Consider the following 21152-nt stretch of genomic DNA (forward strand, 5'->3'; position numbering starts at 1 on the left):
TTCTTCTCTTAATTGGTTTTGTGTTACTTATATATAATTTGTTAACTTGTTTTGAACAAAGAAATACTGAAAGAAATGCAATAAAAAAGTTGAATGACCTCAAAACATTCTGGTCTGCAATATTTGATGTATACTCAGAGCTAACAGGTCAAACTATCACACTGTGTCCTCTTCTGGGACTTTTTGGGGTGCAGTCGGGGGAACTCTCTCTGACTAAAGTGCAGTTGAGTCGTATAGCCTACTCAGCCCTTCTTGCGAGGCGTCTCATTCTCTTGAATTGGAAGAGTGACCGTCCTCTTACTTTCAGCAGCGGGATTGGTGAGGTCATGTATTTTCTCAAAATAGAGAAGATCAACCGGGAAGTTTGACACAATATGGCATCCTTTTCTTTCCTACGTGGAACGATTGACTGTGCCGCTTGATGGATGATCACCAACTCTGTGATCTGGTGCACTTTTTAATTTATTTTTATGTAATTTTTTATTTATATATTTCTCCTTTTAATAGTTATTGTCTTTACTTTGTTTTTGTTTTCTAATATCCTTTTGCCTTTGCTGTCCTGTGTTTGGAAGCCAGTTGTATTTAATTTTGTCTGGTTTTCTCTTTATTATTTCTGTATTGTCTTTGTTGTATTTGTCTATCTGTATGGAAAATTCAATAAAATACACCATGACAAAAAAAAATAAAAGTTGAATGGCAAAAGTTATCTGAAAATGATACATTTTACCCATCATAGTAAAGAATATCAACAAAAATAGAAGCTAAACTTAAAATAAAACTTTGAAAATAGAAAATGTAATGAGTTTTCTGCCTTTCTTTTTGCCAGATGACTCCTAAGTTTAGAGTTAGTGAACATTTAATTATCAAAAGCATCAGTAGTAGTAGGTTCATTCATAAAGGAACAGAAAACATGCTCATATAGGTAGGGTCATTTTCTGCAGACCAGTTAAATGAAGCCACATTAAATCACTTTGAGGGACAGTGGGGGTCTCGAGTCATTGGCATCTATATTTTTGGGGTCTCAGGCTGAAAAGTTTGGGAACCCCTGCTCTAGTTCATGAAGACATGAGGAGATAGTATGATACAAATGCAGTGTCAGAAACGATCAGGAAATAAAGAATGATTAAAAACATTTTAAATTTACATTTTACATTAATCTATTTGTAGCATTAATTACTATTTGTAGTAGACATCTGTTACCTGAGCTGTGCGTCTTGAGGCCAACAGATCCCGTGGAGCCAGAGCTACTGGTGCTTTTAGTGCGAGGTGAAGTCACCCCCACCTGAGTGCTCATTCCCCTCCTCCATGAACCCGTGTGGGACACAGAGGGGGTCTTCCTCCCCGAGCCGCCCTTGTCGGACTCGTCAGAGATGTCGGAGGGGTTCCGTCGGCTCCACTTGGAGCCTGGCTCCATCCTGACCCCGCTGTCTGACCCGCCGTCTGGTCTCTTTACCTCGTCTCCTGACCAGGCCTGGTGCACCGCTGTGGAGGCCGAGTGCTTCTCTGCATCCGTCACAGGCTGGGAACACACACACACACAAACACACACACAGTGGCTCAGATTCATTACTGCTGAGGACGGCGTCTTTTATGAGACGCTGCCAAGTGCCCTCTAAGAGCTCTGCATTTTATGACCACAACCACCACGCTGTGTGATCCTGCTAGCATCCAGACCGCCGTCACCTGAGCTGTTTGAAGAAACGGTTTGACTAACTTCAGAGCCAGAGGAAGAGTTCAACCACTTATTAGAAATGAGGGAGAGGCTTTCTGCTTTTGCTCTGCTGAGGAGTTCATGTTTCCAAAAGAGAGACCTGAACTTTAAGTGGAGTCTTGAGTGTGTCAGAACAAGATCTTAGTCATGAAACAAGTCATCATAAGGAACTTTTAAATGAAACAGATGCAAATCCATTGGGCTTCCAAATAGTTACCATAGAGTGACAACACACTGAAAGACTTTTTATACAAAGCAGAACATTGAGTGGGTTAGAAGAAGTTAAAACTAAGGATCCAACTATGACTGCTGCTTCATTTTTGATCATTTATCTGCAGCCTATTTTCATGATCAATCAATACATTACTTTGTGTCTTAAAAAAATGTAGTGAATGCTCATCATAATTTCTCTGTAATGTCTTTTTAATTTTTTTCTAATTGATTACAAAAATGATACGACACGATAAGATAAGATACGACCCAACCATAGACTGTATAAAATATGGACATAGTATCTGTGATGTCACCCATCTGTTCCTCAGAGCTGTTTTGAAGCCAATTGACGGTGGCAGCCATATTGGAAATGCAGAACTCAACCAGGCAGAGTGTGAGGTAAAGAGGCGGGGTTTGAGCCTCCTAGCCAACATCTATGTGTTCCCGTCTGGGAGTCAAGTCAGTCATGTCCTTATTTGGGCAAAAACGTAGAAAAACATTCACCCCCCGTACAGTGTGTGCTGATAGAGAGATTAGCAACGTAAACCAAAGCCGTTTTTTGAACCAGGCTGTAAACATGTTTATTTCTGCTGCAAAGATCATCTTCTTTGAATTGGTGTGTATGTGGTTTCCGGTGTTTCTGCAGCCAGCCTCAAGCGGATTCTCAATGAACTGCAGTTTATAACACTTCTGCATGGGCTTCATATTTTGAGACCGGAGGTTGCTGCTTGGACCCAACATGATATGACCGGGTACGATAATACATTTTACGATATGATAAGATATTCGATATTCGATCTGCAGAGTCCCTCTCCACTTTCAAAAGACAGCTAAAGACCCAGCTCTATAGGAAGCACTATGCACTTATCTAGACTGTTCTCCACTGTTGTCCCCAGGGGCAGATCATGTCTTCCAGCTACAGTTGACTCTCACTGTCCTGCTCTACTCTGGGAATCTGTGTTCAGCTCTTGAGTGACCCAGCACTTGGTACTTTGGTCATTATTGTGGTGATGTTAATTGTTGATGATGATAATGGAAGGTCTTAAATTGTTTGGTTGCTTCATTGTAGATGTTCCTTATTTTGAAGAAAAAAAAAAAATCCTCATTTACTTTTGTGCATTGCCTTTACACTGCTTGGCAGTACCTGCACCCAAATTGACATGAAGCACTTTGTTACTCTTGATCTTGTTTCCTCTTGTCTAGATCTTTGCTTGTGTTGTTCTTGTTCTCGTATGTACGTCGCTTTGGATAAAAGCGTCTGCTAAATGACATTGTACCATTGTAACAATATGATACGACACGATATGACACGAAGTGATGTGACATGAAACAACAGGACAAAACACCATAAGATATGAAATCTATAAAATATGATATATTTCAATATGTTAGGATCTGATTTGATATTTGTTGTCCCAATAAGGGAATCTGCCTTGGACCTGAAAATAAAATCAGTGAAAATTGGAGCTGCTGATCTCTTGCTGTTGATCTGCAACTCTATCAGGTTAAATCAGAGACTTGATCAAGTTTTGAAGGAGTCATTATCAGCCCTAACAAAGAAGAAGTCCACTGGAGTCCATGTCCATAACCCAAAATACTCTGTGATGACTGTTCAATAAGAAGTGTGGAAACTCTGATCCCCCAGGCTTTACAAGGATAAAAGTATAACTTAGCTACTTAACCATAGCCTCTATTTTCTATCTGTGAATTACAGCTATCTGAGTGATAATGGCTGCTTTGTGTTTATTTTGCAGTCACCATGGTAAAAAACCTGATTAAGACAGAGTCAAGTCAGTGTGTGTTATTACCAGAGACAGATGATGCAGACTGAATTAACCTGCACTCTGTCAGCCTGCTCTCCAGAGAGAAAGACTCCTTTGTTTTATCCCCGCCACCTTCACCTCTGCAGCTATAATGGACACACGTCACATGATGACCGGCTCCCCATCCATGTGCGTGACATACACGTGAGTCAGCCGACAATATCATGGTCTCACCGATCAGTCTGCTGAACCGTGGTGGCTTTTAATCAGTGTTTAATGGTTTCAGAGCCAGAGTCAACATCAGCTTTAGCTTTGTGAGCTCACAGCTGTGCCCCTCAGACCCACACTCACATTCTTCTCTGCAGGGAGAGGAATGCTGGGACACAGCGGGTTTAGGGAAATGAGGCCAAGTCGCACAATGAGTGAATGAGTTTACCACTTTAGTGACCAGGTTCACATTTCTTCCAACCATCTCACTATTCCTTTTGACATACAGCTGCTTATTATTTGCTTTTTAATTATATACTAACTCTCAGACATTTTGTGAAGGCAACTTTTGCATGAGGAAGTCATGCTGCCAACACGTGGAATTCATGTGGTCCAACTTCTGACATGGTAAATTGAATATTCAAGCAATTTGAACAAACATTTGAATGTTCAAATGCTGAATGCTACTTGATTCAGATTGAACAAAACCCCATAACAGCAGTGATGTAAGAGACAATCTGATCACATAAGTCATATCAAATCAATCCACGGAAAGCAGTCAGAAACATTTCACCATTTCACCTCTGCCTGATGAGGAGGGCAAAAGCGTTACCATTCGTTAGCATTCAAAACTGGTAAACAATGTACCTTAAAATGTTGTGATGTGCAATATCCCTCCTCTTCCCATAACTTCCCAGGGTCTTGTTCCCTGTTGGAATTCTAAATTGCATAACCATCCATTCACTATACATTACCCTTCCTTTTCATATCCCAAAATTTGAATGTTCGTACCTTGATGCTTCTGCAAATTTGTTCCTGAAACTTCTGTGAGAAATTTACATATTTACTTAAAACACACCTCTTTGCATTGGCTTTTAATACCTGTTGAGCGAGACATCCAACATTTTATTTTGCTTTTATTTATTGTGGCTTTTTCTTGTGTTATCTATTGGGTTTTTAATATCTATTCTTTTTAATTACTATCTGTTTTAATTGATTGTGTTTTTTTAAGGTTGTACAGCACTTTGGCCAACTGCGGTTGTTTTTTAATGTGCTTAATAAATAAAGTTTGACTTGACTTGACATGACATAAATGGTGCACTCCATTTGATCTTGGAAGATGGCAGTCAGAAACATCCTTCATAACGCCCCCTTAAGTTGTAATTCTGACTTGGAAACCCTGTGTTAAAAATCCAAGATGCTGCTCCTGATATTAACAGTTAACCCTCAAAGACCTTGACCGCTGCCGGCGGCTACTTCTTCTTGAATGTTTGATAACTTTTTAACTACTGATCCTATTAACAAGCTTTAAAAACTCAGTTACAGCAGACATTCTCAGCTTTCCATTGATACCACATTTGTCTAATTCAGCAGATTCAAAATAAATTCAGGATAGTCTGGCGTCCCAAAAGATGGTCTCGGCCTTTAAGCGTTAAAAAGCTGTACTTTAAAAGTGTTTCTAGCAACTTAGTCTTATTTTATGCAATTAAGTCAATCACATCAATAACATTGTGCCAATGCTATCTGTGGAGGTGTTTTCATGTTGCTTTTGAGGGTATAGTGAGTTGCTATCACCTGATATTAGCTAACAATGCAAACAACAACAGGAGCTATGCATCAAAACCTTGGAACCACCAAACTGTTATGTATGTTATTATTATTATTTTCTCTATTTCTATATAGCTTTATTATTTATCCTATTTTTACATTTTATACAGTGTATCTGTGTATATTTTTAGAGTTATAAGTTTAATTCTACTCTTTATTTTCTTATAGTTAAATACTTTAGACTATTTCTCTTTTAGGCATCTGGAGGACTGCTCCTTACAAATTTCACTGTTACACCGTAACAATGACAATAAAGATATCTTAATCTTAATCTTAATCTTGGAATGGAAGGCTGCACAGAGCTGCAATGTTAGCGAGTGAAATAGTGTAGTATTTATGTTGTGCTGCATTTGGGCTTCAGTGTTTGAAAACAGCATTATAGACCACAACTCTATCATTAAGTCCTATAAGCTGCTGTAACTGTTTCACATGTTGTCGCCTATAGTTTCCCACCAGTAGGCACTAAAAATTGCCCTACATGTTTTGGGTTTGAGGGATTATGGGAACTTCAAGTTGTTCATTTGGTTGCTTAGGAACTGACAGCAGATTGTGATGAATTGCAGCACAGAAACAAATATTCAGTGATAATAAATCACAAAATATATGCAAGTATTTCCATGTTTGGCTCCCTCTTAATCAGGGACATGGCGTCTTAAATCTCTGAGGGTTGAGATTTGCAGATAGAGGACAGCAAAACCACATCCTCTGAAATCAAATACTTCCAATCATTTAATAAACCTAACATATTAAATATACTTAGGCTAACCTTTGAGAGCTATAAAAGCTTCAGTACAAGTTACCAAAACAACGTTAGTGCTGAAACTCACCTGTGTGTTGAGGCCTTTGCGCTGTGTTGCCGGCGTGTTGGCGTAGGAGGAGATGGAGGAGCTGGTGTTGATGTCATCTGTGTCGATGTTGTCACTGATGCCACTGCTCACCGAGCTGCTGTCATCCCAGCTGTACACACACACACACACACAGAAGGAGACAGAGAGAGGCTCACTTTAATACTGTTTGAACAATAAATCTTACAGAGTGGAGTGGAGTGGATGAGGGGGCGTCTACTTGGCTCTTAGAAGGCAGAAAGGCTCTTTGGGAACATGTTTGTTCCTCATTGAAGAGACAAACACTAAATTCTCTCTGTAGACAGTCCACATAGCCTGAAGACACAACAGATCAGTGCTTCTCAAACCATGAACGCAGCACTGATCTGCATTAGTCAGCTGAAGTCCGCAGGGACAAAGATGCTTTTTGGAGCAGCAGTGAGATTTGGATTTTTGCAATTTGAGCGTGAACGTTGTTCTGTGAGAGTTTTAAGGATGCTTTCTGTTCGTGAACATTTCTGTATGCTTCATTTTACAAGGCAAAGACAGTATAAAGTTCTCTCTTTGTGTGTTTTTATGAATCGCTGCATTTAAATGAAAAGAAAAGAGAACAATTACATAATCTATTCACTACAGTGCTGACTGGAAACAAAATTACAATTCAAAGAAAGCGATGGACCCGGCGTCCCTGACTCCCTGGTGTTTCTCCTTCTTTATTCCCAATCTTACTGCCTTCAGCTGGGTTACACACACACATACACACAAACACACTGAATGGGGCTGTCTATCAAATGAACAAAGGCTCATCAGAGGGGTGACATCATGATGTGTGTGTGTCTGTGTGTGTGTGTGTCTGTGAGTTGCTCAAACAGTCCCATCTGAACAGAGCAAACAGAGCGGGAGATAATGCTGGATATTTGTAAATATGTGTGTGTGTGTTTGTGGGTGTGTGTGTGTGTGTATGCCTGTGATTGTGTGTGTGTGCGCGCTTAGAGGCTGAGGGGGACAGGAAGCCCAGCCAGTTGGCAAACATGACTTTGAAAGAGGACCAGAGGGGTGGCTGATGGTGATGGCCAGGGTTGGCTGCACCAGCGGACACCCACACAGACACACACTCACACACACACACAAACGAAGAGAGCTGGTGCTGTCAAACCATAACTCCTCAAATCAGCTCAGTTAAAATCAAACACACACACAAACATCTTGAGTACAAAGTCTGTAAAACACTTCTACTTAGATAAATCATGACAGCTCTCCTTCATTGCCTTCCACAAACAAAGGCTGCTCTTGAAGGCTGTCCTTCTGTCTGTGTTTATCAATCTGTTGATTATTGTTCACCAATGAAGCGATTGATTTTCAACCCTATGAAAGGCATTTCAAGATTCCTCAATCAAATTATTGTCCCAACATATAACACCAGATTTCTATTCCTTCTGCAAACCATCTGACTGTTATCAAACTGCAGCTGGAAGAACACCTGATTTATTTGAAGATCATCGCAGACAACAAAGAAAAGATTTACCTCATTACGGTCATGTTAGAGAATTAGATTGAGAATAGATTGTGAGGACATCCCTTTTTTTTATCCTGATTTTATCTTATCTTGTTTTATTTTATTTTATTTTGAAAGTCTTAAGAGATATACATTTAAAATAATTGTATTCCTTTAGAGTTCTTGTGTCTTTTAAAATGTTTTATTTCTTTATCTTGACTTGTGTGTTTTTATGAACTGCCTGTTTTATTTTGCTGCCCATGTGAAGCACTTTGTAACTTGGTTTTTGAAAAGTGCCCTACACATTCTTCCTGCCCAGGGACCACAGATGAAAATTAGCTTATAGCTAACTCTGGCTTGACAGTTTTTGTTTTGCATGGCCCCTGTCAAATAAACTAATACATCAATAAATAAATAAATAAATAAATACAATTACTATCATTATTAATTATTATCTCAGCATCAAACCAAACATTCATGCAAACTTCTACTTAACAATCATAGAACTATTCTGCTGGTCTCATTCATCATTCACTTGTCAAGGAAAATGTACAGATGAGCAAATAGAGGAAGTTTATGAGGTGCAGCTTGGAAGTGGTGAATGTTTTCCACCGGCACTTGAACGCAGCATCGTGATTATGGCTTTAGAATGAAGTCAACAAAAACACTGATGTTCACCGGCTCCATCCCAGATTCAAAGTCAGATCGGCTGCTTCGTGTCAGATTTAAAGGCATTACATAATACATTAACAGCCTTTTAGAGTAATCCTGTTAACAACCTCACACACACTCACACACACACACACTCACACACAGACAACATTACTTCCTTGTGTTCTCACCAGCAGAATAAATCAAACAGCAGCAGAACGGAGACACTTAAGTTTCAGAGTTGAAAGCATCCGTAACGCAGACAAGCGCAGAGGTGCTGATAGATTTAGAGTGACCACAACCGTCTTAACTCGTCCACACAGCCACAGGGGGAAAGTCCCAGACACACACACACACACACACACACACATGAATGAATGCACAGAAATAAAAGTCAAATATATAGGCAGCCGTAAAGTCACAGACTTTTACAAACCCATCAAAATCTAAACCCTTCTTTGAAACAGACTGGATTAAAGTTTCACTGACACACTTGTGCACACACACTTCCACACACACACTCATCTACCTGTTCAGGGTGCCTGGGTTGCCGTGGGAACCAGAGCGCTGCGGGAAAATGCCAAGCTGGACAGAGAGCTTCATGACTTCATGCCGCTGAGAGAGTTCACACAGAGCCAAAAATCTCTCACTCCCTCTCTGTCTGCCCTTCTCTCTCTCTCTTTGTACTTTCTCAATGTCTCTCTCACTCTCCCTCTCTCTCTCTCTCTCTCTCTCTCTCTCTCTCTCTCTCTCTCTCTCTCTCCGTCTCTCGTCCTGGCAGTGTTCCTAGATGGAGCTCCTTTGTCGCCCGCTGCACTGATGCTTCATCCCTCGGGCACTGTTAGTCTCTCTCTGGACTAACTGAGAGAGAGGAGCTCACTAAAGGGGGGGTCAGAGGAGGGAAAGGACCTGCCCTGTTGCTGGTAACACGAGCCTCCCCCCGGGGACTGTTAACCACTTCACTGCTGCAGCCGCACCACTAATAGAGCACACGGAGACACACACAAACACACCCCTAGCTCTAAATAAGCCACTTCAGCCTAACAAGAATCAGACAGCAACACAAGTCAAAGCCACATGATCACAGACAGAGAAGGGCCATCCTTGCCCCACTGTTGCTCTTTTCCTCTGTGTGTTTCCCAGCTCTGGTTTTATGTGTAAGTGTGCGTCTGTGTGTACAAGACTGCAATTTCCCAGACAGATCCACCCTGACTAACTGACAAGCCAGTGCTAATTAGAGATCAGGCCAAGCGGCGTGGCCCAGCCCACAGCCTCCTGCTGGCACAGCAACCCGCCTGTTAACAACCGCCGAGCCCTTTGCAGCCAATCACAGGAGACGGAGACCTGAGCCGCGGCCTCTCATGGGAGGAAGTGGTGCCAAACTGGGGCCAAAAACTAATGGATCATTTCAGTGAAGGGAAACTTTTTACTCTTCCTCTTTAAGGTTGAGTTCACCTCTCAGGACAGGCTCGGAATAAAGGACTTTTCAGGACATTGTATACGTGACCCGCCCCTCCTGGTGATTGGAGCATCTCCCTGTAATCCCATTTCCTCAACTAACCTAATCCTGGCAGATGACCATGTATCAATGAATCTGGTTCTGTTTGAGGTTTCTGCCTATTTAAAGGAAGTTTTCCTTGCCCGTTACCAAATATTTCCAGTGCTTGCTCATGTTGGTCTCATATTGGGTCTCTTTAATAACACAACAAATGGTACAGTCCAGATTTTCCCTTTTTGTCAAAGCTCCTGTGAGAAACTTCGGGCTTGTATTGACTTTGGCGCCCCCTGTGGACAAAGCAGTACCTCTAAAAAACTGTTAATTTAACAACAAAATGTATCACTATCAGAAATCTCTGCCATGAAATCGTCTGTTTAAGCAGCAAGTAGTCCATCAACTCGACTGACACCTTCCCTGTGTTGTAATCTGTCTTCACTTTGTTTACATCTGCTCCTCTGTGATATCAAGTGAGATAATATAAGATAAGGTGAGTTCACTAGAGGCGGTACTTTGCATCTTCTGGCTGGTGTGTGTTGTGCTCTTATCTTCAAAGCTTTAAGTGTATGCATCTTTAAGATTACAAGGCAAGTATCTGTGAAGCATCATCCTAATTGCGAGCTGCAACCTGACTTTAATGTTAGTTTTTAGGATCCTGCAGCTCAGCTTCGCATTCTCTTGCCGTGTTGACAGTTTTAGGAATTTGCAATTTTCTCTCTGCTGCTCACAGCAGTTTGCACTGACCCTTTAAATCAGCTGGAGACAAGGTTGACGCGATTATTTCACTCACTCACTTGCTCAAGAGGCTAAAAGGCCAATAAAGCAGTCAGAGAGGACAGTAATGAAAAGAGAAAAGTGTCCCAAATCAAGACATTCCACAGAGGAACTTTGTCTCTCAGCGGGATCCTTAAAAAGCTTTCTGCTTTCTCAAAGGGGTCAGAGTTCAGAGGCCAAACCTCCAAATCTTCCTTAAAGAGAGGACTAGAGTGGGGGAGGCTGGGGAGCGATGAAAAAAAAAAAAAGAGCAGCTTTGCGGGTCAGCCAATAGGAGTGTCCGTATGCGTCCTGAGAAAAAGGCTGTGTTGTGTTTGTTTAACTTTTCTTTGGTGCGTCCCAGGGGATTGCGGTCGGTCCTGGTTAGCCCTGCAGTACTGTAACCCCCCCCTACTGAATAAACCCCGTCTGACTCTGGCACATGCACACAGGATCTGTGCCGCAGGAAAATACACACAGACATGCAGCCACAACAGAGCTGTGAAGCAGAAGTAAGGGGATTTCCTGTGTGAGAGGGGCGACTACTGGTCCCCTCTCTGCAGCTGGATCGTATAACCCCAAATCTCTGTCTCTGTCCTCAAAGACAGACAGATGAGGAGAATTTAGGGAGTCTAAACCCTCAGGGCTGTTGGGGATACAGAAGACAGCGTGGACAGGTTGATGGCTGATGTCTGTGTATGCTGTACACACACAGGACCAAGTGTTGTGACTTTACCCCTGACAGATCAGCGCCTTTAGAGACTGCAAACACTTCCTATCAGGGGCAGTTATCTGAATGATGGCACAACATGACAACAAGACCAAGCTACAACACACCATGCTCGTGATGATATGATCATATCCCATAACTCCCAATACACCCAGGCGCCGTTCATGCAAGCTCCAGGTAGTGACAACACGGAAACCACCTGCTCTATCCCCCCACAACTCAGAACACAGCAAAGAGAAGAGACTGCAGGGAGATGATAGAAAGAGAGACTAAAGTTAGAGTTCTCCCCCGTCGGGTTAGGCTGTACTCTCTACCTCCCACTACTCCCCCTCTCTAATGAGGGATAGGAAGAGAGAGAATGCAGAGAGAAGAGTCTTTAGGACCAATGAGAGGTGTCTCTGTGTTTAAATGTAGATATATCTATATTTTTTTATCCCACATGGTTTCCTGACATGGTCCATTTTGGAAACACAGACATATTCTTGGTTAAATCAATGATTCCATGTCAATGATTTGCAGTATTTAAAGCAGAACGCAAGCCTCAGCGTCTGGCTAAAGCTGCTGCATTGATTGTCCCAGCCTTTTCCCACTTCCACCACTCCACGCTCCGTGCAGACTTCGTCGGTCTTGCCACGCTGCCAAACACCTCCAGGCAGGCTCTCTCTAACTACAGGAACTCTAGGAATCACACCTCGAAGCTTTCCACAATTAATAAAACAGCTTGTATGAATGACATAACTCTAGCTCTATTAAAGCATGCCTCATGTTTGGCACTAACTCTACATGCAAGTAACGGATGAAGAGACAAATACAAAAATAACAGAGGGACATGTTCGGACAGGGAACAAGCTCAGATGCAAATTAGGATACTTGTTTTAGCAACAGTAAAGTACCGCTGCAGACATTTCCCCAGGTACCGTAGAGTAGTTTGACCAGTTTTATTGTAGTGAGAAACATTAAGATGTATCACATTAATACCTGAACGAGCAGCTGCTCTGGGCCTGAGGGCTCAGAAAAATGTATTTCACAGTTTCAAGTCTGATGAACGCAAGGAAGCTGCTGGCTGTTTAGATCTTTGACACCAGACGATATAACCTACATTAAAGACCTAAAGAGCACTTCTGCAAATCTCCACTGAGGGAGCATCGTTATTGCTTCTAAATTATAAAAGCACTATATATTTAGTAAAGAGCAACTAAACTCAGGACTAGACAGGGACAGTTTTAGAGTAAAGGAAGCAGCACAGGGGCCGATGTGATGGGACTCGGCACATTCCAGGCAGAAGACCAGGAGCCGTGTGGCGCAAAAATGACACAGCTGTCCCTCCACTGACGAGAAACGACAGGACTCACACTGAGGAATCTCTCTCTCTCACACACACATACACTCTCTCTCTCTGTCTCTCTCTCCCTCTCTGTCTCCCTCTCCCTCTCTCTCTCTCTCTCTCTCGTGTCTGGTCCCATTGTCCCCAGCCTTGGGAAAACATTGGTTATCTACACTCTGAGCATTTATCAAAGCATTTAGATCCCTCTGGCTGCCTCTCTTTCACACACACTTCCTTTGACTCGTCCCTTTTCTCTCTCTCTGCTCTCTGTTTGATGTGTAAACACACACTCCTTTATATTCGACCGACTGACCCGGATCCGTCGTATAAAACCACACCAAACTCCTCACACATGTGACACGCATCGCTGCACGCAGGCACGCGTCTCTGCAGGGCTGCGTCCTCTCGTGCAAAAAAAAAGGATCTGACTTCTGAGACGATCGTGAGGAATTTCTCACATTCGTGCTGATCTACTTCTTGAACTCACACTGCACACAAACCAAATTATTGTCAGCTTACTGCTAAAATAAAGACTGCAAATTCTGCCTCGGCACCTGTGGTCTCCAAAACAGGTTGATGGAATCCCTGCAGGGCAAATTATGAAGAATTACAGGATTCATTCAAGAGCAGCTACAGCATGAAGGCTAACTTTTCCCAGATTGATTCACTTTCTACCTTTTGGTCTTACCATGCTGCTAATACTGTTTTATGTGGGGTTTTTTTTTAATGTGTCTTTAAATGTTTTAGTCTGTCTTTAGTGTCTTTTATTTTGCATTTTTGAGCTGGTGAGAAACAGTATTTTGTTTCACTAAGTCTGAAAATACGAAAGGAAATGACAATAAATCTTGAATCTTTTTTGTGCTCATCTGGTCTGCAAGTTTCTTTAGAAGTGTCTCCAGATGATGGATGATCCACTTTGAGGAAATAAAACATTTTCAGGAGTTTATCCTCAAAACGGAGCCACTTGTTTTTGTCAGCCTTATTCAAATTTCTCACAGATGCCTCTACTCCTGCAGGACGAATACCTGGATTTAATGAAAGTTTGAATTGTTGCTGCTAAAGATTGAGTATTTAATAATGAAGAGACTTTCATAATCTTTAATCTGCATCCATGGAAACAAAGAACACTAACTGCATGATAAAAATAATAAAAGATGAGTTGATAACTGAGGGTGTAGACTGTTAAGATTGTAATTGATATATTCCAGCAAAGATATAGTTAAAATCCTTTAAGTTGAGACCTCAAAGTTACAAAATAAAATTTAAAAAAAGATAGGTGGATTTTTGAGGGAACTATGACAATGTTTTGGGGTTTTTTTTATCCTCAAAGAATGTCAAAATGAAATAATAGGAGAAAAGATTTAATATAAAACTGAAATCAGATACAAAAACATCTGTCCTGTAGAGAGTAACCATGTGGGTCTCAAAGGGGAAAATCATACCAATATGAAGGTGTGCAGTCTGTTTAACATCAACAGTCTGTGGCATGAAATGTCTTGCAACCAGACTTCTGTCCCCAAGCTTTTCCTGCAGCACACATCTGACATGTGGACACTCAACTTCATCCAGTTCCTCTAAAGCTGCTGCAACCTGCACGAACCTGCTGACTCCCTGACTTCCCACCCGCACGGAAAATATCAGTCAGGGAGGATTATTCAAACTCACCCAGCGCCCGGTGCTCCACAAACCACTCACTGTGTACGAAATAAAGTCCAGCATGCTCTTGCTCCTTTAGGTTACTCTCTCCATCTCCTGTTTCCTCCTTCTGGACCCAGATCAGATTCCAGACTGGACCAGCGACGTGGGACTGATCCTCTGACCTCTGTGCTTCCCTTCAAAAGCAGCTGGCTCTGTGGTTGTACTTCTGCTGGCTGAGGCTCATATACTTTTGCAATCAAGACTTCCAAGTTTTGAATCCAACCTTTGTCGGATATCAAGTTGTTTTTCCCTCCTCTGTGAATCCTGAGTACGTCTCGCTGCTTTCAGCCGAGCAATAAAGCAAACAAACCGGACAAAAACAGGAAAACGCAAACAGGCTTAAACAAATAAAATGAGTGAGTGAGTACAAAGATCAGGAGAGAGATGTGGATGCTAGAGCTGCAATGTTTGACTGGAAAAAAGAGCATGTGTGGGAGAAAGCCCCTTCAGCTACCTGACTGAGAGCCCCACCCTTTGCAGTGCGTGTGTGTGTGTGTCTGTGTGTGTGTGTGTGTGTGTGTGTGTGTGTGTGTGTGTGTGTGTGTGTGGGTATGAGTGTGTGTTTCCAAGGGGCGAGGCAGGTGTGCTTGTTAAAGACCACAGGGGGGAAGATGGTCTACTGATACAGTCTCTATGGCAACTAAAACAAAATCTCTCCTAAGATTCAGTCTCTGTTGATCTCTTCTCTGAACAGACCTTCAGATTTCTCCACATCGATTCTTTCCCTCTTTTCTAAACATAAATCGAGACCATCAGCTGTAATGAATTCTATTACCACCCACACATATTTCAACTAAATGAGCTGCACTGGAAAAAAATGCATCTAACCAAGTACACCAAGTTTACCTGTTACAACTGTGGCTGTCCATATCTGCTGCACAATGATTCATGTTTGTGTCAATGCAAATCTAAATTCTCCAGAGATCCATTCAACGTCTTTGCAAATGATGTGCATATAAAGCTTGGTGTTAGAGGCATCACTGGTCAGGACTGTGCTAACAATACTGAAACACCCACTCCAGTAGTTCTCTGTGCTGTGCAGGTTATACACAATTGCTGTGTTGCTCATGGAGCAATAATAACTCCAAACACTTCATAAAAAACAATTTTTTTTAACACTGATTCCTGTCTGCAAACTTAGCTTCATGCACCTCACAGGTTGCACTCATAGACTGTATAAATAATGGACGTAGTATCCGTGACGTCGCCCATCTGTTTCTGAAGCGCTGTTTTGAGGCCAATCGTCGGCGGGAGCCATATTGGAAATGTTGAACTCAACATAACTGCTGTCAAGTGAGTGTGACGTAAAGAGGCGGGCTTTGAGCCTCCTCACCAACAGCTAGTCTTCCCGCCTGTCAATCAAGTCAGCTGTGCCTCATAATGGAAAACTCTTAATCTTAATATCTTCGAAATTGATCCACCCCCCCCCGACTGAGAAATGAGCTATCCAGACTACACTCGTCTTTTGTACCAGGCTGTAAACATGTTTATTTCTGCTGTAAAGATTGTCTTTTTTGAATTGGTGTGTATGTGGTTTCCTGTGCTTCTGGAGCCAGCCTCAAGTGGACACTCGATGAACTGCAGTTTTTAACACTTCTGCATTGGCTTCAATTCTCGTGGCCGGAGGTTGCCGCTTAGTTGCACTCTGAGGAAGAGCTGAGAGCTGACACTGACAACGATCATATTGTCTTCTACTTTGGACTTACTGGCTCACGGTTCTGTCGCTACCATCAAGAAAAGGTTGCTCTATGTAACAGGCGCAAATTGGTGCCATCGTAGCTGAACTTGCCGAGGTGATTCTGCTCTAAATTGGGATTTCTTTCACCAAATTTTTAAACATCTTCTTGTTTATTTGTACTGAAAATCACAACAGTAATTTAAAAAAGGAAATCAGACTAAAGTGACTGAGTCTGATATTTTTGCAGTGTAGGTGGAGGAGTTCTGTGCAGCAGCTGCGCCATGTGGGAGTGTGTAGGAGCATCATTAACTCCGGAACATATTTGACCTTAAATCTTGAATCAAGCAGCCACAGATTGTGGGTCAGACTGCCACAGACTGCTGCAGCATGCCCCAGAACGCCTCCCTGGACTGACTTCATTATACACACATACACACACACACACTAAGACACACACATGCTCAGACACACACACAACACTCTTTCCACTGGGACACAGCAGGAACGCTGCTTTCAGCATGAACAAAGCTCGGAGGCATTTACAGTGTTTAGTATTCTAGCGGAGTCAAAGGCTGAGTGAGACTCTGGGTATCTGTGGAAAAGTGTTAAGTTGCACAAATGTGTTGAGAGAGAGTGAGAGAGTGAGTGTGAGTGAGGTCATGTGATAAGTGCAGATCCTGCACATTTAATAAATGTGATAGGATGGATGTGGATGTGGCCTTTGTCCAACTAAATGCTCAACATACTCTCCTCTCAGGGAATAATTTACAGATACACATGTTTTCACAAAGTTGATCGATCTTATAGACATGGCTGCCGATTCTGTGACATTTCAAAGATTACATTACTTTTAAACATTGTATTTAAGATCTGAATATCAGCTCCAACAAGACTGGATGTTGGAGCTTGTTAAGCATCTTCCTCATTTGCCCTGGTGCCACAGATCCCTGTAACCCAACACTAGTTCCCCCTGCTCCCCTGTGCTGTTATTAACCAGAGGCTCCTGGTGTTCCACAGAGAGGCTCAGGCCCAACGCACACCAGACTGAGACTGAACCCTGCAGAGGTAACACTAAAGACATGTCCTGAAACAGCAGCTGTGATCAGCACTGACAGGTTGATGTTTTCTCCATGCACACTGGAACCAACCAGGACTGTGTGCAGGAGCACATGTGTGGAAAGGTATTGGGGTAAAGTTGCAAATGAAGCTGCGTTCTCATGTCTGTGATTATCATACAAATAGTCTGCTGGTTCTTTGGGGGGACAAGACCACAAGCTCATTATAGGAGCAGAGGGAGGGGAGGAGAGATAGATCCTCTGATTATTATTACAGTGAGAGCCCGGAGGCAAACCACAACATTCACTCTGCTGAAGCAGGGGAGCAGGTGGAGTTACAGACTGAGAGACAGACAGGTAGAAGGGGAGACAGGTAGAGTGCCAGGTGTTGTTGGTAGCTGAGGAGAGGAGTTGATAAGGGAGGGTGAGCCTCTCTCTTCCTCTACCTGAAGCCTTCAGGGAACCTGCTCAAGTCCAGACAGGAGAGACAGCATACTGAGGCTTGGGGCTAGAGAGTGTTACAGTTAAGTGTGTCTGTAAAATGTGTCTGTGAAAAGTATAACATGCTCCAAACAACCTGCAAGTTCTGTTGCAGCCGGATTGAAACCCTCCTGGGAGAAATTGGAAATCAGTGAAGATGCATCAAACTCTGAAACAAAGAAACCTTCACACTCTCCTGCAGACAATGAACCAGCTTCAGGGATGGTTTCAAGTATTTCCAACACTGTTTTCTTGCTGCTGCATAATTAATTCAGCGTAATGAGGATAGAGGAAACAATCTCGGGATGCCGGTTGGCCTAGAGGTTCATGCACGTGCCCTATATACAGAGGCTACAGCTGCAGCAGATGCTGGTTTGACTCCCGGCCATGACCCTTTGCTGCATGTCTTCCCCCTACTCTCTACCCTGCACACTTCCCCTCTCTCTTCAGTTGAACTATCAATAAAGGCAAAAAAGCCTCAGAAAAAATTAACTTAAAGGAAAAAAAAGAAGAAACAATCCAGATATTTGCCTTTATTGACTTTAAAGATACAAACGCAGTTCATCTTTGGTCAAATGAAGATAAATATGCTGTGCAAATCAAGACCTTTGGGGAATAAATGTAAATAATCATCCTGGGACTTCTATGAACAACATGAGTGCATGAACTAGGGATGGGCATTTCAAGCCAAAATACTATGCAGCAGGACGAGGCACTGACAGCGTCTCTCTCAATCTTTATGTCGCTGTTTCTGTGATGTGGCATGGCGTGTGTTTACATTTTACAGCCATGCTCATTCTCTGGAAATACATGTGTAGTAGTGTGTGATTCAGAAATGGAGAAAATTGCTGCGACTGGTAAAAATGATGAAAAACTGTACTTTTAAAATGAGAAAATATTCAAAGTAACTCTTCGATTTTTGCAAAGTGAACGAATATTGGAATATTCAAATATTCTAATATTCCAAAATCATTGCCCATCTCTAGCATGAACAAACCAAAACCCAGACCTGACACAGGCCTATTGATAGGAGGAAACATAAACCATGGGGTCTTTTATTTTCTAATGTCTGTGCTGCTGTGTTATTGGTCTATCAACTTAAACAGCAGTCTGTTATTCATCTCAGGAAGCTGGACACAAACAATCCAGCAGTGTGACGAAAAGATCAGTAGTCTGAGTTCATCGCATGTGAAAGGTTGCACAAGGTTTTCCAAGAAGGGGAATGAATTAATGGTCAATGGACTTTTCTAGTCTTGACCACTCAAAGCATATTTACACTACTTGTCACATTCACACCACATTCACACACTGATGGCAGAGGCAGCTGTAGCAAGGGACCATCAGTATTAGCTAATCTCCTTCATACACATTCACTCACCGCCATAGTCTAAGAACAGACGTACACAATTCACATTGCAAAGTAATCAACAAGGAATGTGTGCTTGCATTTTATTACCCAATGCAGTGGGTTGACAGAGGACGACACACGGACTAGTTGAACCTGGTTCACCCTGTCTCACCAGGATGGATCAGACTCCGATGAGGCTGCTGAGTTTTATATGCAGTGTTAACGCAGGTCTAAACACCGACTTAAACACAGACTTATAGACTTGTACTTACAGGCTCAGGACCACAAAGACAGTGGAGGCATGTTTATTCAGGTCTGTTGGTGCAGCACCTCAGAGACAGTCGGGTAATTCTGAGTACTTTAAGGCATTAAGGACAAATTAGCAGCACAATCATGGTATTACAGTGAATCATAAGCACTGTGTTTTAACAAGCAACTGAAGACTGAAGGAGTCTTTGTCCTAGTGTGAGGATGATTTTGACTTTAATCAGCATTAAATGGTTCAGGGGTTTAACATCTATTGGATTTATAAACAATGATTTTGATGAAATTGTAGTTATCTTTATGATATAAATTAAAATCCATGAGATTTAAGCTTCTTATGCAAAAATAATTGTAGTTTCTTTGCTTCTCTGTGAGGGTAAATTGAATATCTTCACATGATTGAGGACATTATCTTACACAGTAAGGTCTGTCACCCCAGGTTGGTGTGTTTTGAGCCTTTATTGATCATGTTTACCTGATCACAATATAAGAAAAAGATGATCTGACCATTTGGATGTGTGTTTTTTCATCCAGAACACAGATAAAGTATTGTTTAACCTCCTCTGAGAGAGTCCTGGATGTGTGCAGACACCAGCTAGAGGAATGTGAAGAAAGAAAGGACATAGACTATTTGCACAAACATTCCCTCTATCATCTTATGTAGACTTCCACACTTTTTTAAAGTGAAGACATCCGTCAACAGCCTCAAACTGCATGGTTTCTATGCTCCGCTCTATCCTTTGTGTCACGTTCTCATTTGGATAAGATAAATTATATCCCCAACACCTCGGCAAGAAGGGAGGGAGGGGGAGGTCGCTCCAACACTCGCCGCTACAGCGGTTTCACACCACAAAGAGCTCTCCTTTGTCTGCTCTAACAAAGAGGATTCAAATCAGAAGACAGACGGTTATACATCGCTTCCTCTTCCTCCTACTGCAGAGATAAATGACAGGGATAAGCATGCACACACACACGAAAACGTAAACACACAAACAGTCACACACAGGGGTTGCCAGTCTCTTTTGTCCCTGCGTGTTTACAGAGCCTCACACGTCCTGTCATCGCATGACTCAGTACCATCCTCTGCTACGCTGTTGTGCATACATTTGACAGTTGGTATAACAGGTTTTTGCAGTTTCAGCTGTCACATCAGATGCCATGATGAGATGATATATGATTTAAGTGTTATTGTTACGATCTAAAAAAGCTGTTTTGAAGCTGTGTTTTCATAGTTGCATATTTATTGCTCCTCATTAGAGGAGGTTTCGTCTGATCTGAAGGTTTTTAGCACGAAGGCTTAACAGATTTGGAAATGCTTCTAACTTGTGCACCCCGACCCTTTGAAGCATGTGACCTCCTCGTCCAGGGGTCACAAGGTTTTCGCCCCTAATGCCACTGTGACACCCAACACCTTTCCCCAACCCCCCTGACTTTCACAGCAGCCTCATCACAAACCAGAGGGACATAAAAATGCTCTTAAACTATAGCAGCGGTTTTATAGATGGGTCACACACCCAGTGAGCAAACGCATACCGCACACACCTCTGAGCTCTAACCTGAAGTGCTGCACTCACAAACCAAAACATCATGTGCAGAACAAGGTGCTCACCCTCCTCCACCTGCACTGACTGCACCATTAACCTCCCTGTCATGTATTAAATTAGCTCCATCTTTTACAAAAGTCACCCCTCCAGCTCTGCAGGCTCACGTTTGTTATGCTAATGCACTTTATCTGGCGCTTCCACCTCTCCTAATTAATCCCAAACTAAAAGCAGTAAGCACATTTATCAGACATTCCTTCAGGGGGGGAGGAGGAGGAGGTGAGGGGGGGAGGTAGAGGGGAGTCAGCTCATCC

The 21152-nt window shown here is 42.4% G+C and overlaps 1 protein-coding gene across 1 annotated transcript in view; it reads right to left on the minus strand.

Annotated features, from left to right (window-relative positions):
* The window catches only part of nav2a (neuron navigator 2a), a 308111-nt gene that overhangs the window by 35687 nt on the left and 251272 nt on the right, over positions 1–21152 (minus strand). The window contains exons 13-14 of the mRNA XM_034679846.1: positions 6330–6459; positions 1201–1519 (exon numbers count right to left, since the gene is read on the minus strand). Of these exons, the coding sequence (XP_034535737.1) occupies positions 1201–1519; positions 6330–6459 (449 nt within the window). The remainder of the gene's footprint in view (positions 1–1200; positions 1520–6329; positions 6460–21152) is intronic.

The sequence above is a fragment of the Notolabrus celidotus genome, chromosome 3 (assembly GCF_009762535.1).
Source record: "Notolabrus celidotus isolate fNotCel1 chromosome 3, fNotCel1.pri, whole genome shotgun sequence".
NCBI classification, from domain to species: domain Eukaryota; kingdom Metazoa; phylum Chordata; class Actinopteri; order Labriformes; family Labridae; genus Notolabrus; species Notolabrus celidotus.